Source organism: Diceros bicornis, chromosome 31, assembly GCF_020826845.1.
Source record: "Diceros bicornis minor isolate mBicDic1 chromosome 31, mDicBic1.mat.cur, whole genome shotgun sequence".
Classification (NCBI taxonomy): Eukaryota; Metazoa; Chordata; class Mammalia; order Perissodactyla; family Rhinocerotidae; genus Diceros; species Diceros bicornis.
This window is the reverse complement of record NC_080770.1, coordinates 9,158,487-9,180,239: the sequence shown is the minus strand read 5'-3', so window position 1 is coordinate 9,180,239 and position 21,753 is coordinate 9,158,487. Positions and strand designations below refer to the sequence as shown.

Genomic DNA, 21,753 nt, shown 5'->3' with positions numbered 1-21,753 from the left:
GTCCTATCCAAATTCATCTCTGGATTCAATACAATTCAAAGTCCCAGGAGAATTTTTCTATAGAAATTGACAAGCTCATTCTAAACTTTCTATGGAGATACATGAAACTTAGCAAATCTAAAACAATCTTGAAAAAGAATAAAATTGGAGGATTTAGAATACTCACTTCAAGACATAAAACTTCAGTGATAAAGACAGTGTGGTACTTGGAAATGAGTCAACAAGTTGATCAAAGAAACAGCGAATCCAGAAATAACAAATTACCACAGAGTTAGCAACTTAAAACAACACAACTTTATCTTCTCACGGTTTTCATGGATTGGGAATCTGGGCACAGGTCCTCTGCCCAGGATCTCACCAGGCTGAAATAAAATGTGATTTTGAAATCGTCAGGTGTGAACCAGTGTTGTGATCTCATCTGAGGCTCAGGATTCACTTCCAAGCTCACTGATTGTTGGCATAATCAGTTCCTGGAGGCTGTAAGACCAGACCCCATTTTCTTGCTTGCTGGCTGTGGGCGGGGGGTCATGCTGAGCTCCTGGAGGCTGTGCTCACTTCTTCAAAGCTATCAGGAGAATTTCTCTCCAGTCTGCTGCACGATCCCACATAACTGAAACGCAAACACGAGAGTGACTGTCCCATCGTATTCGCAGGTTCTGCTCACATTTGGGGGCAGGAGGAAGTATACAGGACATGTAACCCAGGGGCAAGAATCTTGGGGGCCATCTTAGCATTCTGCCTACCACAATCCCTACTTCAGGTGATATGCAAAAATTAATTTAAAATTAATGGATTTTAAATTAATTTAATTAATTTTAATTAATGGATTAAAGACCTGAACATAAAAACTAAAACCATAAACCTTTTAGAAGAAAGCATAGGAGAATACCTTCATGACTTGGGGTAGGCAAAAGTTTCTTACGTCACAGAATGCACTAGCCATAAAATAAAAAATCAATGAGTTGGACATCATCAGAATTAAAACTTGCGCGTTAAAAGACACCACTAATAGGCAAGTCATTGACTAGGAGAAAGTGTTTACAAAACATGTATCTGATGAAGAACCGTTATCCAGGAAATACTAAAAACTCATTTCAACAATAAAAACAACACAATAAAGAAATTGGGCAGAAAAGATTGACACTTAACAAGAGAGGATATACCAAGGATCAGTAATCCAATGGGGCCTGGCCCCGTGGTGTAGCAGTTAAACGCACACTGATGCACCGCTTGTCAGGCCACGCTGTGGCGGCGTCCCGTATAAAGTAGAGGAAGATGGGCACAGATGTTAGCCCAGGGCTGATCTTCCTCACAAAAAAAAAAAAAAAAGGTAATCCAACTAAGATATGTTCAACATCACGAGTCTTCAGATAATTCAAATCAAAACAAGGTATTCAGTACACAGCCACCTGAATGTCTAAAATTAAAGACTGGCCACACCTGATGTTGATGCGGCTATGGAACAACTGAAACTCTCATAAACTGTTGGTAAGAGTGTAAAATAGTACAGATACTTGAGAGACAGGTTGGTCAGTTTCTTAGAAAGCTAAATATGCACCTCCTCCGTGACCTAGCAACTTTCCACTGTAGAGAAATGAAAACGTGTTCATGCAAAGACTTGTATATGTTCATAGCCATTTTATTCATTATGGCTCAGAGCTGGGAACAGCCAGTTGTCCATCAAGAAGGGAATAGATAACCTGTGGTATAGCTAGTCGTCTTTTGATACTTGCAACAATATGAATGAATCTCAGAAATTATGCTAAGTGAAAGAAGCAGTAAAAAAAGAATTCATACTGCACGATTCCGTTTATGTGAAATTATAGAACAAGCAAACTATTCTGTGTAGGGAAGAGATCAGAGCAGTGGTTACTTCCTGGGGTGTTGCCTGGGAAGGAACATTAAGGAAACTTTTTGGAGTGATGGTAATGTTCTGTAGCTTGATAGGGTTGCATAGGTATATGCGTGTGTCCAAACTCAGTGAATGTATTGTGTATTTCATTGTAGGTAAATTTTACATCAAAAGAGAAACACTAAATAAATATTGAACTTTAGTTAATAATATGCAAGCTGACGTTGGTTTCCTGATATTTGTAATTTACTTTGAAATATATAAAAAAAATAAAATAGACTGAGGGACAGTTATATAAGTAAAGTAAAACATTAATGGTCTGTGGTGATGGTTGCACACAATGTGAATGTACTTAACGTCACCGAACTGTATACTTAAAAGTGGTTAGGATGGTAAATTTTATGTTATGTGTATTTTACCACAATAAAAAAAATAAAAATAAGACATTAATAGTAAAATCTAGGTAGTGATTATATGGGTGTTCACTCTAAGCTCTTTTCAACTTTGCTATATGTTGGGGGGGAATTAAATATTGGGTGGGAAATAAAGCAGAGGGGGAGAAAAGCTGTCCCAGTTATGATCAGAGTCCCATTGTTTCCAGGGGCGAGCTCAACAGAGCCACTAGGGAAATGGAGAGAAGATCTCAAAAGTCAAGAGTGTATTACCTAACACTTCATTTTTAAAATTTATTTTGCTTATTACTGGTAAAGAGTTTAGAGACTATCGCTTTTTTAGAAGAGAAGAATTTTGTGTCACATATTGTTATAGTCTCATACCATGTCACTTATCTGTATTACCAACAGACTGTCAAAGAGGCATTCAAGTCCAAGTGTATCATGACCGTGGGAGAAATTTCACGTTGCCGTGACCTGACTAGCATGAAAATTGAATTAGAAATAAATGTGTGCAAAGGGCATAGAATCACTTTACATTAGATTGGGCTTTCACAATTACTAGCAATTAATTAGTGTTTTGTTTAATTTTAGATTGGATCCAATGTCTTCTGCAGACTTAAGTCTAGACTTGCTTTATGGAGAATTTAATAGTTGTCCAGTTATGTGCAAAGAACCAGCCAGACCTAGAAGAAAAAAAAAGGATGGAAAATGAAAGCCAGAGTTTTGTGTCTTTATCCATTCCATCATGATTCAGCACTGCGTTTATCTTTAATTATATTCTTCAGATAACTGAGTTCAAAAGTTCCCATATTCGGATCCACCTAGCTATTCCATTGGGAAAGGGTAGTCAATGCCATTTTGTTTTCTGTGCTTTATAAATCTGAAATTGAGGGCAAAGGGGATGTTAGGTTATTTTAATGAATAAAAAACTATTTTTTTCTGACAGTCTGAGAGGAATGCTAGATTGAAAGGGGTTCCTACAAATTTCTTTGGCCTGCTGCCAGGTGCATCCGTGACTGAACGCATGTGTGTCTGTCTGTGACAGTGACAGCTTTGTATTCTGTCGGTGATCCTCTGTGCCATTTTGAGGGGGGTGTCTTTGTTTAAGGATAAATCTGTAGCAGATCAGACTGTGAACCCATTTCAGCAGCCACAAAATTTGGATCTGAGTTTATAAACACATAACCCAATGTCATTTGCAACTCAAAAAGTGACTGTATTATGAACTGTTAATGTAAAAGTAACCAAAGAAAAGAAATAATCAGTATGAAAATGTCTACATATTTTTCTTTACATAAATAATTGTTCATATAAAAAACTTAACTGCCTATTATCCCCTTTATTAATGAACAATTTCCCTTTTGTGGTCATAAAGGCTGGCTTTTTTTTTTTTTTTTTTTTTTTTGGTCTTTTAGCTATTTCAGCCACATTTAAATCTTCTTAGAGTTGTATATTTACAAATTTTGAAAAACTAATGCACGGAAGATAGGACGTGCTGTACGGATCCTTGAGTTGGAGGTTTGTTCTTAAAAATGAAGTTAAAGCTGATGGACTACTAAACCTTGAAATTTCTTGCACGTTTATTCCTTGTCAGAATAAGCATTTGAAAAGCCTTTCTTTTCTTCCTTTGAGGTGTATACTTGGGAGAGTAGATTAAAGTGGGTTGACCTTTGGGAATGGCTGAAGTTGGAGTCAAACCAAGAGCTTTCCCCAAGTTCAGTAGTAAAAATCAGTGGGTAGGAGGAAATCAACAAGGTTCGCGCTGTGCTTGAATTGGCAGGGACCCATTTCTTTCTCCTTAGCCTGGAGACACCATTGGATGTGTTAGTGCCCTCTTTTGGTGGAAGAAGGGTACTGCAGCAGGCATCCTTAAATAATATGGGCAGGAGATAGACATCCTTGAAAGTTTTAAAAATAGAAGTAATATGGTCACATTATAGAGGATTTGGAAAATAAAAAGAAGGAATCACTCGTGATTTTATCAGCAGTATAAACACTCTTGGTGAATACGGATATTCTTTGTCAGATGCTTCGTCTGCCATTAGCTAGGTAATTAAGATAACCGAAAAATGGTTGACTGTACTTTCATCAAGTTATAAAAAGAGCCTGTATTGTGTCTTGAAAAGGGTTGTAAGAAATAAAAGGCATAATTAGTACAGCACAAGACTTTAAATGTATTGAAGCACAAGTAGAAAAAAGTAAGCGTCTTTCAAATGAAAATAAGTTTTAGGTGGTGTAATATTAAAGATAAAGTTTAACCTTGAAAAGTAAGGAAACATTGCACTTCTGAGAACTTTTGAGAACTTTTGGCTTTTGTTTTTCCAGTACCCATTGAACGAGTGTGGGTCAGTACTTTTAGGACGAGGCCGGCCAAGGCTTCCTTCTGTCTGTGTAAGACAGTGCGCTCGAGTGGCAGTTGGTCAGCCCATTGGCTCTCAGTTAAGGTCTTGTTTTCCATGGATAGATTCAAGAAGGTAGGCTCTGTCAGGCCTTGGTGTTTGGGTGTGAGGATGAGGGAGAAGGGAGAGGAGCCCTATTTCCAGATCTCTGTCTTGGGTTACTGGGTGGATGGTAGAACCATTCTCTGAGCAGGAAACAGTGACGGGGAAGACATATGGGTTCTTCGATATGTGGGGTTTGAAGTGTTACGAGATGCCCCTAAGTGATCTCTTCTGTTGCCATGGCTTCAAATTCCCACCTGTATGTCGATAACTCCCAAATTCATGCTAGTCCAGGCTGCTCTGTAGGCCCATATATCGTACTGCCTTTACCTCCTGGCCTTCTGCCTCCCTCTGACCTTTATTCAATGATAGTGCTGACAGCGCAACCTTTTTTTATAGGAAATTTTATGTGGAAGCTTGATATGTAAAATATATCGAAGGAGCTGATTTGGTTGAAAGAGTCCCTTGTAATCCCTCAATCTTTTTTTTTTTTTTTTTAATAATTTTATTTTTTATTTTTTCCCCCAAAGCCCCAGCAGATAGTTGTATGTCATAGCTGCACATCCTTCTAGTTGCTGTATGTGGGACGTGGCCTCAGCATGGCCGGAGAAGCGGTGCGTCAGTGCGCGCCCAGGATCTGAACCCCGGGCCGCCAGCAGCGGAGCGCGCGCACTTAACCGCTAAGCCACGGGGCCGGCCCTAATCCCCCGATCTTAATCTCTCAGTATCCTGTTAGCAACAAAGAGGAAAGGAAAAAAATCTTTACTTCTCTGTAGCAGATTTTAACTTTATTTATTTATTTATTTTTTTATCTTGGTCAATTTTAACTTTAGTTCTTCAATTTTCCATTATGATTGTAGCAGAAATTAGCAGTCAAATGAATAATAATAATAATAGCTAACGTTGTATTACTACCTAATCAACAGTGTGCTTAGCACTTATACTCATTAACCCATTTAATCCTGGCAACATCCCAATAGAGTAGATACTGGATTGTCCCATTTTACAGATGAGGAACCCGAGGCATAGAGAGGTTAAGTGTCTTGCCCCAAATCACACAGCTAGTAAATGGAAGAGGATGCAAACCCAGGCAGTCTGGAGCAGGGTTTGTTCTTTGCTGTACTGACTCTAAAGCTGGAGATAGAGTGTGTTATCAGGTGGGGATCTGGGGCCAAGTGGAAACCAGAAGGCATGAAGGGGCTCCAAAGAGAAAACTGGAATAATCTAAAATAAACATCCCTTAATGCACAGTTGTACCTCAAGCTGGTTCTGACTATGTCTTTCATAATCATCTCTGATGTTACTTTGGTATCCAGGGCCGTAGGGTTGCTTATCTCTGACACAGTAACCAGATTTCTAAAGATTTTATTTATTTATTTTTCCCCCCAAAGCCCCAGTAGATAGTTGTACGTCATAGTTGCACATCCCTCTAGTTGCTGTATGTGGGACGCGGCCTCAGCATGGCCGGAGAAGCGGTGCGTTGTTGCGCACCCGGGATCTGAACCTGGGCCGCCAACAGCAGAGCGTGCGCACTTAACCGCTAAGCCACGGGGCCTGCCCTCTGCTTTGATTTTTATTATTTCCTTTCTTCTGTTTACTTGAGATTCAAGTTGTTCTTTTTCTGGTTTTTTAAGGTTGAAGCTGAGGTCCCTGATTTGTCATCTTCCTTCTTTTCTGGTATAGGCACTTGCCTACCATGTCCTGCTTTAGCTAGATCCCACAAATTTTTGTTTGTTTGTTTTGTTTTTAATTAGCAAACAAAATTCTCAGTAAGGTTAACTCCAATTTTCAACTGACTTTACAGTGTAAAAAATGCTGACTAAAGGGAAATCAAGCTTTTTTTTTTTTTTTTTAAGAAATACCGATTTTTGTTGTTGTTGATGTCTTAATAGTTTAAACATTGTGAAATTTTGGTTGTACATTATTGTTTGTCAATCACCATATACATGTCTCCCTTCACCCCTTGTGCCCACCCCCCACCTCCATTGCCCCTGGTAACCACAATACAGTTTTCTCTGTCCATGTGTTGATTTATATTCCCCATATGAGTGAGATCATACGGTGTTTGTCTTTCTCTTTCTGGCTTATTGCACTTAACATAATACCCTCCAGGTCCATCCATGTTGTTGCAAATGGGACAATTTTGTCTTTTTTTGTGGCTGAGTAGTATTCCGTTGTATACATATACCACATCTTCTTGATCCAATCATCAGTCGAGGGACACTTGGGTTGCTTCCACTTCTTGGCTATAGTGAATAATGCTACAGTGAACATAGGGGTGCATAAGCCTCTTTGGATTGTTGATTTCAGGTTTGTTGGTAGATCCCACAAATTTTGATTTTCATTCAGTTCAAAATACTTTCTCATTTCCCTATTGATTTCTTCTTTGATTAATAGGTTGTTTAGAAGTGTGTTGTTTAGTTTGCAAACATTGAGATTTTTCCCAATATCTTTTTCTTACTGTTTCTAAGGTAATTACCTTGTACTCAGAAAACATAAAAGTGACTTGAATCCTTTTAAATTTATCATGGCTATTTCGTGGCCCAGGATCTGGTTTATCTTGGTAAATGTTCCACATGTACTTGAAAAGAATGTACATTCTGCTGTTGTTGGGTAGGGTGTTCTATACGTGTCAAGAAGGTCAAATTGGTTAATAAAGTGTTCAAGTCCCCTATCTCCGTATTGATTTTCTGTCTACTTATTCTACCAGTTATTGAGAGAGCAGTGTTGAAATCTCTGAGTATAATTGCACATTTGTCTGTTTCCTTTTTTAACACCTTTATTGAGATATAATTCACATACTGTACAATTTATCTATTTAAAATGTACAGCTAAATGTTTTTTTTTACCATCACCACTATCCAATTTTAGAACGTTTTAGTCCTCCCACAAAAAAGAAATCCCATACCCATTAGCAGTCACTCCCCATTTCCCACGACCAACACCGCAGCCCTAAACAACCACTAACCTACTTTCTATCCCTGTGGATTTGCTTATTCTGGATGTTTTATATAAATGGAATCATATAATATGTGGTCTTTTGTAATTGGCTTCTTTCTCTTAGCCTAATGTTTTCACGTTTTATTCATGTTGTAGCATGTAGCGTCAGAACTTCATTTCTTTTTATTGCTGAATAATTCCGTTGTATGGATATACTACATTTCATTTGTCCATTATCAGTTGATGGAAGTTTGGATTGTTTCTACTTTTTGGCTGTTGTGAATAATGCTTCTGTGAACATTGGTGTACACAAATTCTTGTGTTGTTATATGTTTTTATTTCTCTTGGGCATTTGCCTAAGAGTGGAATTGCTGGGTCATATAACTGTTTAACTTTTTGAGGAACTGCCAAATTGTTCTCCAAAGCAACTGCACCATTTTTCATCCCTACCAGGAATGTATGAGAGTTCCAATTTCGCCACATCCTTGCCAATATTTGTTACTGTATTTTTATTACAGCCATCTAGTGAGTTCATTGTGGTTTTGATTTGCATTTCCCTGATGACTAACGATGTTGAGCATCTTTTTATGTGCTTATTTTCCATTTGTATATCTTTGGAGAAATGTCTATTTGGATTCTTTGTTCATTTTTCAGTTGGGCTATTTTTCTTTTGGTTATAAATCTTTATATATTCTTATATATATTCTGGGTACAAATACCTTATCAGATATGTAATTTGCAAATACATTTTTTCGTTCTGTGAGTTTTCTTGTCACTTTCTTGGTACCATTTACAGCACAAAGGTTTTTAATTTTGATATAGTCCAATTTGTTTTTTCTTTGTTACTTGTGCTTTTGGTATCATATCTGAGAAACCGTTGCCTAACCCAATGTCACAAAGATTTGCTCTGTGTTTTCTTCTAAGAGTTTTAAGACATTTTCTCACTTTTCTGAAACAACCATTTCATATCTTTTTCTCTCTCTGTAAACCGTCTTCACCCCCTTACCCCCACCCCAGCTGATGATCTCAGCTCCTTTTTGTGGAGGAAGTAGAAGCGTTTCAGGAAGAAATCCTTCTTCTTCCAGTCTTCAGATCTGTGAATGGGCCTGTGTCTCTCCTCATCTTCTTCACTACGTTACTAACAAGGGGCAGCCCCTTCACCTGGGCTCTGGCTCTCCATCCCTCCCTTCCCCTGGACCTCACTGCTTCTGCCCTCTCTTCAGTCTCTTCCTGTTTGTCTGCATAGCAGCACACTTCAGTGTTTCCCATCTTTATTTTTATTTTTATTTTTTTAAAGGAAAGTTTTGTAATTTTATTTATTTATTTTTTTTTTCCCCCAAAGCCCCAGTAGATAGTTGTATGTCAAAGCTGCACATCCTTCTAGTTGCTGTATGTGGGACGCGGCCTCAGCATGACCGGACAAGCGGTGCATCGGTGCGCGCCCGGGATCCGAACCTGGGCCGCCAACAGCGGAGCACACGCACTTAACTGCTAAGCCACGGGGCCGGCCCCAGTGTTTCCCATCTTTAAAAAACTGTGCCTTGGCTCCAATGTCTCTACTGCTCTTCACAGCCAAACCTCTTTCTTAGGCATTTCCCTCTCGCTGCCTCCATGTCTCACCACTAATTCCTCTTCAAGCCCCTCCAGTTGCTCATGTTCCCGTCACTCCACTGAAGCTTTGTTCAGATCACCAACTGTCTCCATATTGCCAGGTCCAGGGTAGCTTTTTTCCTTAATCAGCCTCAGCAGAATTAGGCAGAATCAAAGCACTTCTCTCTCAGCTTCTGTGATTCTCTGCCCTCCTGGTTATCCCCTGCCTCGCTGGGTATTTCCCGTTGCCTTTCGCTAGCTGCCCGACTCTTGCTCTTGCTCAGCTCCTGCATGTGGGAGTACCTCAGAATTAAGACCTGGGCCCTCTTCCCTGTCAGCACTGGGGAACCTCATCCCTTCCCATGACTTTTAAATACTATTTGTGTGCTGGTGACTTCCACATATGTCTCCACGCTGTGTGCTCCACGCTGGTGGGTCTAACTGCCTTCTTTAATAGTGGATGTCTCCAGACGTCCTTCCCAAAATTAACATGCTCTGTAACCTGCTCTTCCTCATCTCAGTAAATGACACCACATCCATCCATTTGCTCAGGCCCCAAACCCAGGTGTTGTCCACATTTCTTCCCCTCTGTCACCCCCCACATCCAGTTTATCACCAAGTTCTCCTTGTTCTACCCCCAAAATATAGCTCAGATCTGTCCACTCCTCTCCATCCTGACTGCCCTTATCCTAATTTGAATGACCACCATCTCTCACTTGAACCTCCATGTCAGCCTCCCAGGGAATGTCCCTGCCTGCACTCTTGCCCCATCCCAATCCATTTTCTATACGGCAGTAAAAGTGTTCCTCTTTTTAAACTAGAATATATCATGTTATTCCCCTGCCTGACGTCCTTTAGTGACTTCCCATTGCACCCGCGGTAAAATCCGAGCTGCTCACCCTGCCCATGGAACTGCTCCGTGATCCAGTCCCTGCCCGTCTCTCCAGCCTCATCTCCTGCCACACTCCCCTTCACTCACAACGTACCATCCACATTGGCCTTCTGACCTTTCCTAAGCAATGCAAACAGCCCCCCCGCCCCCAACCAAGAGCCCTTGTATGTGTGTCCTCAAGCCTAGAATACCCTTCGCCTGCTTTTTGCATGGCCAGCTCCTTCTTGTCCTTTATATCTCACCTTTAACGTTAACTCCTCGGAGAGGCCTTTCCTCACTGCTGTCCACGCAGTACGCGCCTGCATGCACATTGTTCTCATCGCTCACAGTGGGTCTGTATCCTCACAGGCCTCTCGTACCTCGTTTGTTATTCATCCCCTGCTTCCTCGCCGAACGTCAGGAAGGATCTCGTTTGCCTTGTTCCCTTTTGGGTTCTATTCCCAGTTCTAGCATCTGCCTGCCGCATGGTAGGCACTTAATTAAAGCTTGCCAAAAGAAGAGAAGGGTGGGAAAGGAAGGAAGAGAACACATTAAAAATAAAGGAATTTTCTGTTTTAACAAGTCCTATACTGAGGCAGTAGGAGCGGATGGATGACAGTAGAAGAGAAAAAGAACATTTCATGGAGTCAGACCATTGCGACCTCTTGGTTTCCTGGTTATGAAAGAAACACTGAAACTGTCTTGCTTTCTCCTCACTTGTTTCATCCTCCTCGCTCTTCCTCAAGGCTCAGAGAGGAACACTCTCCGGACTATGCCAGGTTCCCTTCCTTGGTGTCGTGTACTCGGAATCCTTGGTCCACTGTCCTTGATGGGATTCAGGTGCAGAAGCTTGACCAGACTGAGAGGAATTATCTAGAAACAGGGCAGCTGTGGTTATGCTGTCTCTTGGCCATTAGCTTAGCCCACGTTTGTGCCTTCAACAACCGGTGGGAAGAGCCTGCTATAAATAAACAAAGTGAAAAATGAAGCAGGACAAGGAGATAAGAGAGTGATGACAGGAGGGGGCCTTAGGGTGGGCAGTCTCTGGTGAGGAATCCCATGACCCAGGCCCTGCATGAGGTACAGGAGCAGCCATGGGAGGTTGTGGAGGGAGAGCGTCCCAGACGGAGGTTGCTGGGTTGAACCGTCTTTTCCTGGCTTTCCCTCTGTTATTCGCCTTTTAATCAGCATGTCCTCCTTCCAGCCCAGACCCTAATTCTACCACTGATTTTGTGTGTGTGTGTGTGAGGAAGGTCAGCCCCGATCTAACGTCCATGCCAATCCTCCTCTTTTTTGCTGAGGAAGACTGGCCCTGGGCTAACATCTGTGCCCATCTTCCTCCACTTTTATATGGGACGCCGCCACAGCATGGCCTGACAAGCGGTACATTGGTGTGCGCCCGGGATCCGAACCCGGGCCACCAGCAGCAGAGCACGCACACTTAACCGCTACACCACGAGGCCGGCCCCCCTACCACTGATTTTAAGGCTGAGCCCACGGCCTTCTCTGCTATTCTGTGGGTTGTGTGCTGCACGCCTTTAGGGCACCATTCCCATGAGATAGCATCATTAGGTTTGAATATTTCCTATGACAGTTTTCCAGCAGATGGCAGTGAAGTTCACGAGGACAGGGTGGCAAAGGGAGATGTGCATTTAGGCCAGTGTCTTGATCCCATTTTCCTCCTCTGACACATCAAGGTCTTTTTCTGTCTGAGCCTCAGCCTTATTCTCTAAGCTTTTCTTTCTTTTTCTCTTTCTGTGTTTCAGATATTTCAAACTTAAAGGATTGTAAGCACAGTACAAAAAACCCCCACGTGACCCTCGCTCTGGGTCACCAGTTGTTGACATTCAGCCACTTTGCTTTATCACTTCCTCCCTCTCTCTAGAGATGCGTGTCTTTTCCTGAACCATGGAGGAGCTGATTGCAAACATCCTGCCATTTTACCCCTAAATACTTGGAGTGTGTTTTTTTCCAGCAAGACTATTTGTGTGTGTCTCTTACGTGGCCACAGTACACTTAACCAAATTTAGGAAGTTTAACATTGATGCAGTACTGTTGTCAATTATGTAGTCTGTATTCAAATGTTGTCAGCTGTCCCAACGATGTCCTTTATAGCTATTTTTACCCTCTTATCCAGCGTCCACTCTGTGATCACACTTTGCACTTATGTGTTGTCAAGTCGTCTTTTTTTTTTTTTTTTTTTTTTTTGCTGAGGAAGATTTGCCCTGAGCTAACATCTGTTGCCAGTCTTCCTCTATTTTGTATGTGGGTCACCGCCCCAGCATGGCCGTGAGTGGTCTGTGCCTGGAAACTGAACTGGGACCACTGAAGCGGAGCACACCAAACTTAACCAATACATCCCGGGCCTGACTCCCAAGTCTCCTTACTTTTAATCTGAAAAAGTTCTTCAACCTTTTCTTTGGTTTTCACACCGTTGGTATTTTTGAAGAATACAGGCCAGTTGTTTTGTAGACTATTTCTCAATCTGGGTTTGTCTGGTGTTCTCTCATTAGACTCCGGTTATGTTTTGGCAAGAATACCATAGAAGTGATGTTGGGTCCTTCTCAGTGCGTTACATCAGGAGGCACACGGTATCAGTTTGTTCCATTACTAAGCATTCTGTGTTGAAACTGTTCTTGGAGTCATATGAACCGTGACATATATATACTTGGACTCTGACCATTAGAATTCTCCCGCTTAGTGTTTGCTCTCGAAAGTAGGCAGCATCCTATTCACCTTTCCTATTCAGTCAGGTGGGCCTGAGTGGCCTGCCAGGCCTCTCTCCTTTGCAACATCATTGTCTGGGACTCGCAGCTTCCCGTCAGGAATCAAGATACCTCCTGTTTCTCCTAATAAGTCCGTCCCCCAGCCACAGTCGCTGAACCAGTGGTTATTTCTTCTGTACAGTCAGCATATCTTTAGTATTTTCCTAGTTTCGGGTTGGGTTTCTTTGGCTCTAGCAAGGTCAGGCTTCAGAGGAGAGTGTTGTAGCTGAACATGGGGAAGAACTAGGTGCCAGTGGGTCAACTTGAATCAGATTCAAGTTTATTTTACCCTCAGTGAGTCTTCCAGGCAAACCATATTTTGATTATAGTTAAAATTTGAGTGTTGACTGCGTGTCGTTTACAGTGCTAAGCAGTCTACGTGTGTTAGCCTTATATACTCCTTAAAACAACTCTAGGGAATAGATATCACTTTCTTTGTTTTACATATGAGAAAACAGGGTTTGGAAAGGTTAATTAGGGTAATATGAGTGAAAATTACAGGACTCAAACTCATGTCTCTCCAGCTCCAAAGCCCTTGCTCTTCTTTATAAGCAAAGAACACGGAAGAAACTTGCAGTAGGGCTGTGAGTGTTGAAGTTTGCCTTCACAGATGGAAATTCAAATGCAGTGTCATTGTTAGGTGGGAGGTAATTGCTAGCAGCTTACACCCAGAGTTCTTGAGGTGTCTAAGTAGAAGAACTTAGATTTTTCCAGTTTGAATGTCCCCAACCATAGGACCTACTTGCCTCGGACAGTCTTGGTTTATACTTACTTCCTGACAATTTTTACTAGTATCTCTATTCATTTTCAGAAGTGTGATCCCCTACCCGTGATGCTTCTTGAGTTCTCTTCAGATTAACATGGGGACTGGTGTTTCATTGTAGCTAACACTAATAGGGCTTGGTTTATTTTTATTCACCACTCTCTCTACCCCCACCCCAATTTATACATTTCAAGTTAGATGGTTTTATAGTCTGTTGACCCAACTCATTTATAGGCATGGTTTGCTTAATTTAGTCAGCAGTTAATCAAGATTTTACCACACTTGCTCTACCATCCTTTCTGCTGAAATATTTAAGTAAATGACACTTTACCCCATCGTACTTCAGTAGCCATCTCTAAAAAATACCTTCCTAAGTTTTTGTAAACCTATCCAGAAACCAGAGGAGTGTTTTGCAGTGTGAATCCTCACCCCAGACATGATCTGATTTTCATCATTCAGATGAAAGGGGTGCACCTGTAACTGCGTGCAGTGTCGTGCCTGTCAGTGTGCAAGGGACAGCCTGTGGGCAGCCTGGCCTCGTGGCGTTTGCATAACTGTGTTCCCTTTTCTCTTGGCAGTGCACGATCTGATTTTCTGGCGAGACGTGAAGAAGACTGGGTTTGTCTTTGGCACCACGCTGATCCTGCTGCTTTCCCTGGCAGCTTTCAGTGTCATCAGTGTGGTTTCCTACCTCATCCTGGCTCTTCTCTCTGTCACCATCAGCTTCAGGGTCTACAAGTCTGTCATCCAGGCTGTACAGAAGTCAGAAGAAGGCCATCCATTCAAGTGAGTTGAAGTATCACAAGTAACACTCTGCAGTTTAGGGAAGGAGCGCGCTGAGGCTGGTCAGTTCCAAAAATCAAGAATTGTAGGGCCTAACGCAGCAGGTCGGTGGCAGGAAACATCAGCTGGAAACCTTGGGACCACCTTAAGAGGAGACCGAGTTGGGAGCCAAGAACTTCTGACAAACTAGAAGCTCACACTTTAGGACTCAAGAGGATGTCTCAATTCCCAGGCAGGGTGGGGAAAGCAGAGCGTCTAAGGCAGCACTCAGTTAGAGGGGTCCAGGTACACGTGTAAGCCCCCACAGAGTGCAATCTGAAAACAACTTTGAATCTTGGTATTGAGGCTGCGCTCTTGGCGCTCCCAGAACTCGACGTGTTGCTCTTGGTTTTCTTACTGGTTTCCTTTAGTTTTCGTAGTACGGGGGCGAGTCTTGATGAAGTCAGTAGGTTGTGCATTTCTGGAATCCAGTTGCTGGCTTTTCTGACTGTGTTGTAACTTGAACAAATGTTTTCATCACAGTTTTCTTCTTGGAAATCTTAGCCCATAAAAAAATTTAACGTTACCAAATGCCGGTTTTTTTTAAAACCCTTTTCTCATAGAGAGAAACCCTGCTGTGACCTCTCCGGACTGTGATGAAAGGATGTCTAGCTATGGCTCTGGTCCTTGTGTTTTCTCTCACTGAAAACAGAGAGAACAATTTAAACTCTGTGGCATTGAAAAAGTTATTGCAAATTAGTTTAACAAATCGATAGTTGTTGAATGAATGAATAAATTTTACTGTTTGGCCACAATCTCAGATGTCTTAGCAGAGTTTTTTCCCCCTTGTGCATGACACTGTTGTGGATTTATAAAATGTGTTTTGCTAAGTTGTGTTATAACATCTAATTTTTGTAACTTTTGTATTTGGTAGTAAATATTTTTGTAATAAATAGGAAAGGAAAAGATGCCCGTCACTCTTCTGTTTTTCCCACAAGACTGTAGGCTCTTTAAGGCAAAAGCAGTCTTCTCTTTCCTGATACCCCTCACCTCACAGAGAGTCTGGTGCTCAGCAGGCACCTAGTAAGTTTGGAGTGAAGGAACAAGTTATGAGCAGATGGTTACGCCTCCATTCTGTGGTGCATCTGGGAGCAGAACCCAGGTCTTTCTGTCTTTCTGTCTTTCTCTGTAGTTTTCAACCCCATCAAACTCAGTATCCCCACCCTCCTTTTTTATTTGTTAACAAATATTTTATAATGCCTCCTTTATCATTTTGATATGAAATTCATAGATAATGTATCTATAAACAAAATTTCAAAAATAGATCATAATTGTAATATAAAGGAGTGATAAAATAGAAAGCCATTTATAATAATATGTATTCCAGTCAATATTTAATTGTGCTTGGACATGACTACACCAAAAAAACATAATAAAGACCTCAGGTATTTGCACCTACATGTGTAATCTCCAATACAGATGTGATTTTCCAAAATGGTGAAAAAAATCTTATTAAAGTTTTAGCATAAACAGAATACAATTTTAGAAAATTCATGATATGTTAAAATTGTGGAAAAAAATACCTCTTTATATATAAATACGTCTTTATATGATCTGGGCTCTTGATGATTATAAATAGGTTCACCTTGATGAACATCCTATGAGGCTGTAAAAGTCACGCAGGACGTAGGACAGTTCTTCATTGTGTGTGGCTGTCCCACACTTTGCAGACATCTGGCATCTTGGCCTCTGCCCACTAAATGACAGTGGTGCCCCACCCCACTCCATGACAGCAAAAATGCCCCTACAGATTTCTAAAATGTGCCCCTGGGGGAATTTCACTCTGAAGAACTGTGCTAACAAAGAGATCCTTTCCTTCCACGTCAAATGTCTGACTGTCATTTCTTCTCCTGGAAGAGCCTACCTGGATGTAGACATTACTCTGTCCTCAGAAGCTTTCCATAATTACGTGAATGCTGCCATGGTGCACATCAACAGGGCCCTGAAACTCATTATTCGTCTCTTTCTGGTGGAAGATCTGGTGGACTCCTTGAAGGTCAGTTGCTTCTATAGCTTTTGGTGGTGAGGCTGAGGAAAACCAGGGACTAGGTTATAATTCAGAGGAAGAGCAGTACATAGGGTTTCATCAGACAAAAGAATGTATGCTTATCTCAATCAACCTGTAAAAATGGGGGTGGGCGTCACTAGAGAAGGTATCTCCTTGCGCCTGGAGAACTAACATCAGAACGGGGATGATGTAATTGACAGAAATGCAAGTCCAGTCTGTCTTCGGGCCTAAGAGAACTACAGAATTCTCTTATGCACCCTCAAATGTATAGTGCAAACAGGGTAACCTTCATTTTGAGATTATTTATGGTTGACATGACTAACTATATGCAGACCTAATTAGCTAGAGGAGATGGGCATTGGTTAGCCTGAGTTTCACGTTACCATGATTCCTGCTGACCCTCTGATGTTGGCCTTCGCAGCTGGCCGTCTTCATGTGGCTGATGACCTATGTTGGTGCCGTCTTCAATGGAATCACCCTTCTGATTCTTGGTAAGGTAGCAAGGAATGCGTCTCCATGCTCTTTGAAGTAACTGGTAAGAGTGAGAGCCAAGAGAATGCCCCCCATGGCTCCACTCCCTCCACGTGGCCCAGCCTTTAACATCCATACCTTGAACTAGGTACTGGAGGAACCTGTGTTTGTGGCCATAGGTTTATTAAATGGTCCTGACTATAAAGAAATATCAAAACAGCTAGAAGAAAGGGAGAGTTGTCTAGATTTGGTTTAAATATGGGGATCTTATTTGTAGAAACCATTTTCATAATTTGGAAATTATTTGTGGTACAAAGAAGGCAGCCTGTGTACCTATATCTGACTCTCCTTAATTGAGAGCTCTCGCCAGGATTTCTCATATTGAAGATCTCTATTTCCTTATATTTCATGAGGAAAAATGTACGTGTCACTTCAGTCTTGAGACTTTATGACATTTACACCTGCCGTGTCCCGTGATTCTGTCTTACAGCCGAACTGCTCATTTTCAGTGTTCCAGTTGTCTATGAGAAGTACAAGGTAAGCATTTATCTGATTCACATCAGATACGCCAGTCGTTGTATGACTGGTTGTTAGTTCGTGTTTTAGGCATTGACACTTTGGAGCGATCTTTTTCTAAGCACTTCTACAGTCTGATTTTGTAAGTCAGGTGCCTATAAGAAACTGGTAACTGGTTTCCTCCAAGGAGAGAAACTGAATATCTAGGAGGGATAAGGATAGGAAAGAGACTGACTTTTATGCCTTGTTGTGCACCTTTGAGTTTTTATCACATGATTGCATTATCTGTTCAAAACAAACAAACAAGAAAAAATGCTTAAATAAATAAAAACTGGTGTCTAAAAATAAATTTAAACTATTAAGGCTATTATGAGACTCTATCGGTGTGAACAGATGTTTGCCTTGTGGAATGGTGTATACAGAGTATGCTAGATGCTCTGAGGTTATTCTTCATGGAGTAAGTCATCCATCAACAGAGTTTATTTATGGCTTTTTGGTATTAAATGAATTAATCTTACTTAAGAGCCAAAACACATTTGTGATTACAGAGTGTAGATTAGACACAGTTTATAGTATTCAGAAAATGCTGTACTCCAGTGTCCCTGAGGGAGACACCTAGCAAGTAAGACTTACCTCTGCAAGAGAAAGGAATGATTTTTACTTCAACAGAGTATGCGGTGTTTATGGCATAATTTGAAGTCCGAAACCTGAAGTTGTTAAAATTCTTTTAAAAACTGGACATTATTTTTATTTTCGAGAATATTCAATAGTGTTTTTAAAAAATGTTTAAACTAGACAGAAGAACGTTACCTTCAGGAAAATGGTTAATCTGTGTGTTGCCACAACTGAGTCACTTTTCCTTCCCTAAAGACCCAGATTGATCACTACGTTGGCATTGCCCGCGATCAGACCAAGTCGATTGTTGAAAAGTAAGTATGCTTAGGTTCCACATTAGTCCCCTGTGTAAAATGCTGATGCCAAAGAAAGTAATTTTCACCGTGAAAAAAAGCCTTGGTTAATAGTTTGATTTTACTAGAAATTATTTCATCTGCTTCTTTAAAAGACCATCCCTTGTGTCTTAGATTAAAAAGGATGAATGGATCAGGACCACTCTGCCTTTTTGGACTGGCTTTTAAACGTTTGTGGTTGTCTCCCCACCTTCATTTATTTTCACATAGTTTATCAATTTTAAGCCACTCTTCCCTCTTTTCAGAAACAAAAGTTTTAGTAAATAAATGACTTAAGGCTCAACACTGCCTCTTTTCTACGACTACCAGATCCCTCTGTTTTCCTTTTTTTTAACCAATTTAATATTTAAATCAAGTAGTAAAATATTGATAGACATTTTTATGACTCCGTATATCAAAGAACTGTTTTTTTAATTCTGAATTACATATGGCAAACACTATGAACCCAATGCTTCAGATGAAAATGTCATCATTTTTCTGTATTTTCTTCACATATTCTTTCTTTTTTTTTTTTTCTGTGAGGAGGATCAGCCCTGAGCTAACATCCGTGCCAATCCTCCTCCTTTTGCTGAGGAAGACCAGCCCTGAGCTAACATCTATTGCCAATCCTCCTCCTTTTTTTTTTCCCCTTTTTCTCCCCAAAGCCCCAGTAGATAGTTGTATGTCATAGTTGCACATCCTTCTAGTTGCTATATGTGGGACGTGGCCTCAGCATGGCCAGAGAAGCAGTGCGTCGGTGTGTGCCCGAGATCCGAACCCCAGGCCACCGGTAGCAGAGCGTGAGCACTTAACCGATAAGCCAGGGGGCGGCCCCTCTTCACATATTCTTTAAGAAACAAAACATCACAAGCAGTTACATCCCCTTTGTGGCCCCCCCATCCCTTTCACACCCTAGATTTTAGTGCTTTTTTCAACTTTGATAAGAGGAAACTGACCACATCCAGCAGCTCTGGCTTGATGCCAGGGTCTTTACCTACTCTTTTGCTTTTTTAGGTGTACAGTGGAGCTAAGACCAGGCGAGGCCGTTAGCACAAATATGCTTCTGGTTGCTGTTTACTCCTGATTGTGAAGGATGGTTGAAGCTTAGCCCTAAACCTGAAGTCTTGATTAGCAATGTCAGCTGACTTGGGCCCTTGCTCTGGGCTGTAACAGTTGTGAGAAGTGGCTTTGCCGTTAGCTGAGGGGTGGGAATGACCTTAGTCAAGGGTGACCTTAATGAACAAAATGAAGGGCCGCTTTGGTGTCCTGTGAGGGGCTGGGAACTACTGCCAACTCCTGTGGTTAGTTTTTTTTTTTTTTTGCTGAGGAAGATCAGCCCTGAGCTAACATCTGTGCCCATCTTCCTCCACTTTGTACGGGATGCTGCCACAGCATGGCCTGACAAGCAGTGCGACGGTGCGCGCCCGGGATCCGAACCTGGGCCGGCAGCAGTGGAGTGGGTGCGCTTAACCGCTATGCCGCGGGGACAGCCCCCCGTGGTTAGCTTTCTTATGTGTCTCCTTGACCCTTGATTCCAGGTCACTAGTGGTGACCTGGCATTGCCAGAGAAATGGGCTCTGGCACTGCCCGTGTGTGGAGCACGGGCAGCAGGCATAATGCCAGATACTGCTTACTCTTCTCTGGGACCCACAGTGAAGGACCCGGAGGTTCTGGCAGTGAGAGGACGGTGGCAGGGAGACGGAGTGGATCTTGCTGGACCCCTCAGTCATCCCAGACCAGACTCGGCCCCTGCTCTCCTCGTCCAGAGTCGCCCTGCGCAAGTGAGGGACTGTTGCTCACGTGGCTCCAGCAAGTCCAGGACTCGCTTCTAGCATCACTGTTAAAGTAAAAATCTAGAACTAATGTAATATCTATGTTTTCACCTTTTTTTTTTTTTCTTTTCCTTAATAGGATCCAAGCAAAACTACCTGGAGTCGCCAAAAAGAAGGCAGAATGAGTACATGGAAACCAGAAATGCACCCATTACTAAAACACCATCTAATAGTGATAACGTTGTTACTTGTACTATGAAGGAGCGTGCTCAGTGTCAGCTTGGGCCTGCGTTCCAGGCTTTTTTTTTTTAATTTGGTGTTTCTCCCCTCCTTTCCCTTTACCCACAGTATCAAGCACAAGAATTGTTGGATTAAAAAAAGAACTGATATCGTAGAATCCAAAAGAATAAAGAAAGAATCAGTTGAATAGGATAAATCAATACGTAGGCGGTGGTGGAGCTTTTACGTGTAGCTTGAAAGGGGAGAGGTTGGAGGTAAAGGAGAAAATGGAAGCTGAAACACATCTCTTGGGTTCTTCTCTTCAGTGTTCAAGGACTAGTCTCACACAGCTTCCCGTCATCATTTTGCCCTTATTTTTAAGTTAAGAAATAAGGATTAACTTATGAAGAAATTATCTGGGACAAGAGTGGGATGCCTTCCCATGGGTTTTTCTTTACAGCCCTTGATCCCATCTTCCTGCCCCACAATGTGAGCAGCTACTCCTAAAATTCCTCTTCTTCACTTAATAATATGACTTTCAACTCTGTGAATAACTTATAGGTGGTAGTAATAGCTCCTGCTTCCCAGAATGCCATCTGATAACCACGAATGGAAACAGAAAGCGGGGCCGAGGAGGGAGTCTACAGAGCCTCTGCCGCTCATCCCCAGGGAAGGAAAGGCTTCACCATCTGGGAAGGTGGTGCCTGTCATTTTTCTTGGACACCAGTTCTGAGCGTGAGTTGAAGAACTCACTCCTGAATGTGCTTTCCTCTCTCTTTCCTGCCCACCTCACCTCGAGTTTAATGAATATGGTCGTACTTTTCTTATTATGAAATAAATGTCTGTAACTGCTGTACACTGCTGTAAACTTGTTAGAGAAAAAAAATACTCTGCATGTGGGCTCCTCAGTTATTGAGTTATTGTAATCCTATCTCAGTCCGTGGAGGGGAACATTCTCAAGAGGTAAATTACAGAAACTTTACAAAAGGCCTTCTTTGCTTGATCTTTTCCCTATGGCTTCCTCCTCCACACACTGCATCTTGAACCTGTGCTCCTCATGTTGCCCAAAGGACCACAGCCGAGCTGGCTTGAGAGGAGACTGTGTGTGTCTGTGGTTAAGAGACCACAAATTAGTTTAGGGAGTGCATTTTGTGGTTCATATGGAGTTGTGACTTTGAGGCTCGCTTATGGGTGTGTGTTATGTTTTAAGGGTTCCTTTCATTTTCAGGCACATAAAATGCCCTAGCACCTCTGCCACGGCCCAGGGTGCTCCTTTTGAGAGTGTTTCCCAACCCCTAAGCTTTAGGTCAGGGCGACAGGGCAGGGTCAGATTGTGTTGATGGGCTCTGTGCACAGTTAACAACTCACGCTGACATAGGAT

The 21,753-nt window shown here is 41.9% G+C and overlaps 1 protein-coding gene across 1 annotated transcript in view; it reads left to right on the top strand.

Moving 5' to 3' along the window:
- The window catches only part of RTN3 (reticulon 3), a 57,654-nt gene extending 37,224 nt beyond the window's left edge, over positions 1-20,430 (top strand). Inside the window, exons 2-7 of the mRNA XM_058526605.1 lie at positions 14,196-14,403; positions 16,297-16,435; positions 16,869-16,938; positions 17,409-17,455; positions 18,305-18,363; positions 20,293-20,430. Coding sequence (XP_058382588.1) covers positions 14,196-14,403; positions 16,297-16,435; positions 16,869-16,938; positions 17,409-17,455; positions 18,305-18,363; positions 20,293-20,338 — 569 coding nt within the window. The 3' untranslated portion in view covers positions 20,339-20,430. The remainder of the gene's footprint in view (positions 1-14,195; positions 14,404-16,296; positions 16,436-16,868; positions 16,939-17,408; positions 17,456-18,304; positions 18,364-20,292) is intronic.
- Positions 20,431-21,753: the final 1,323 nt, after the last annotated feature.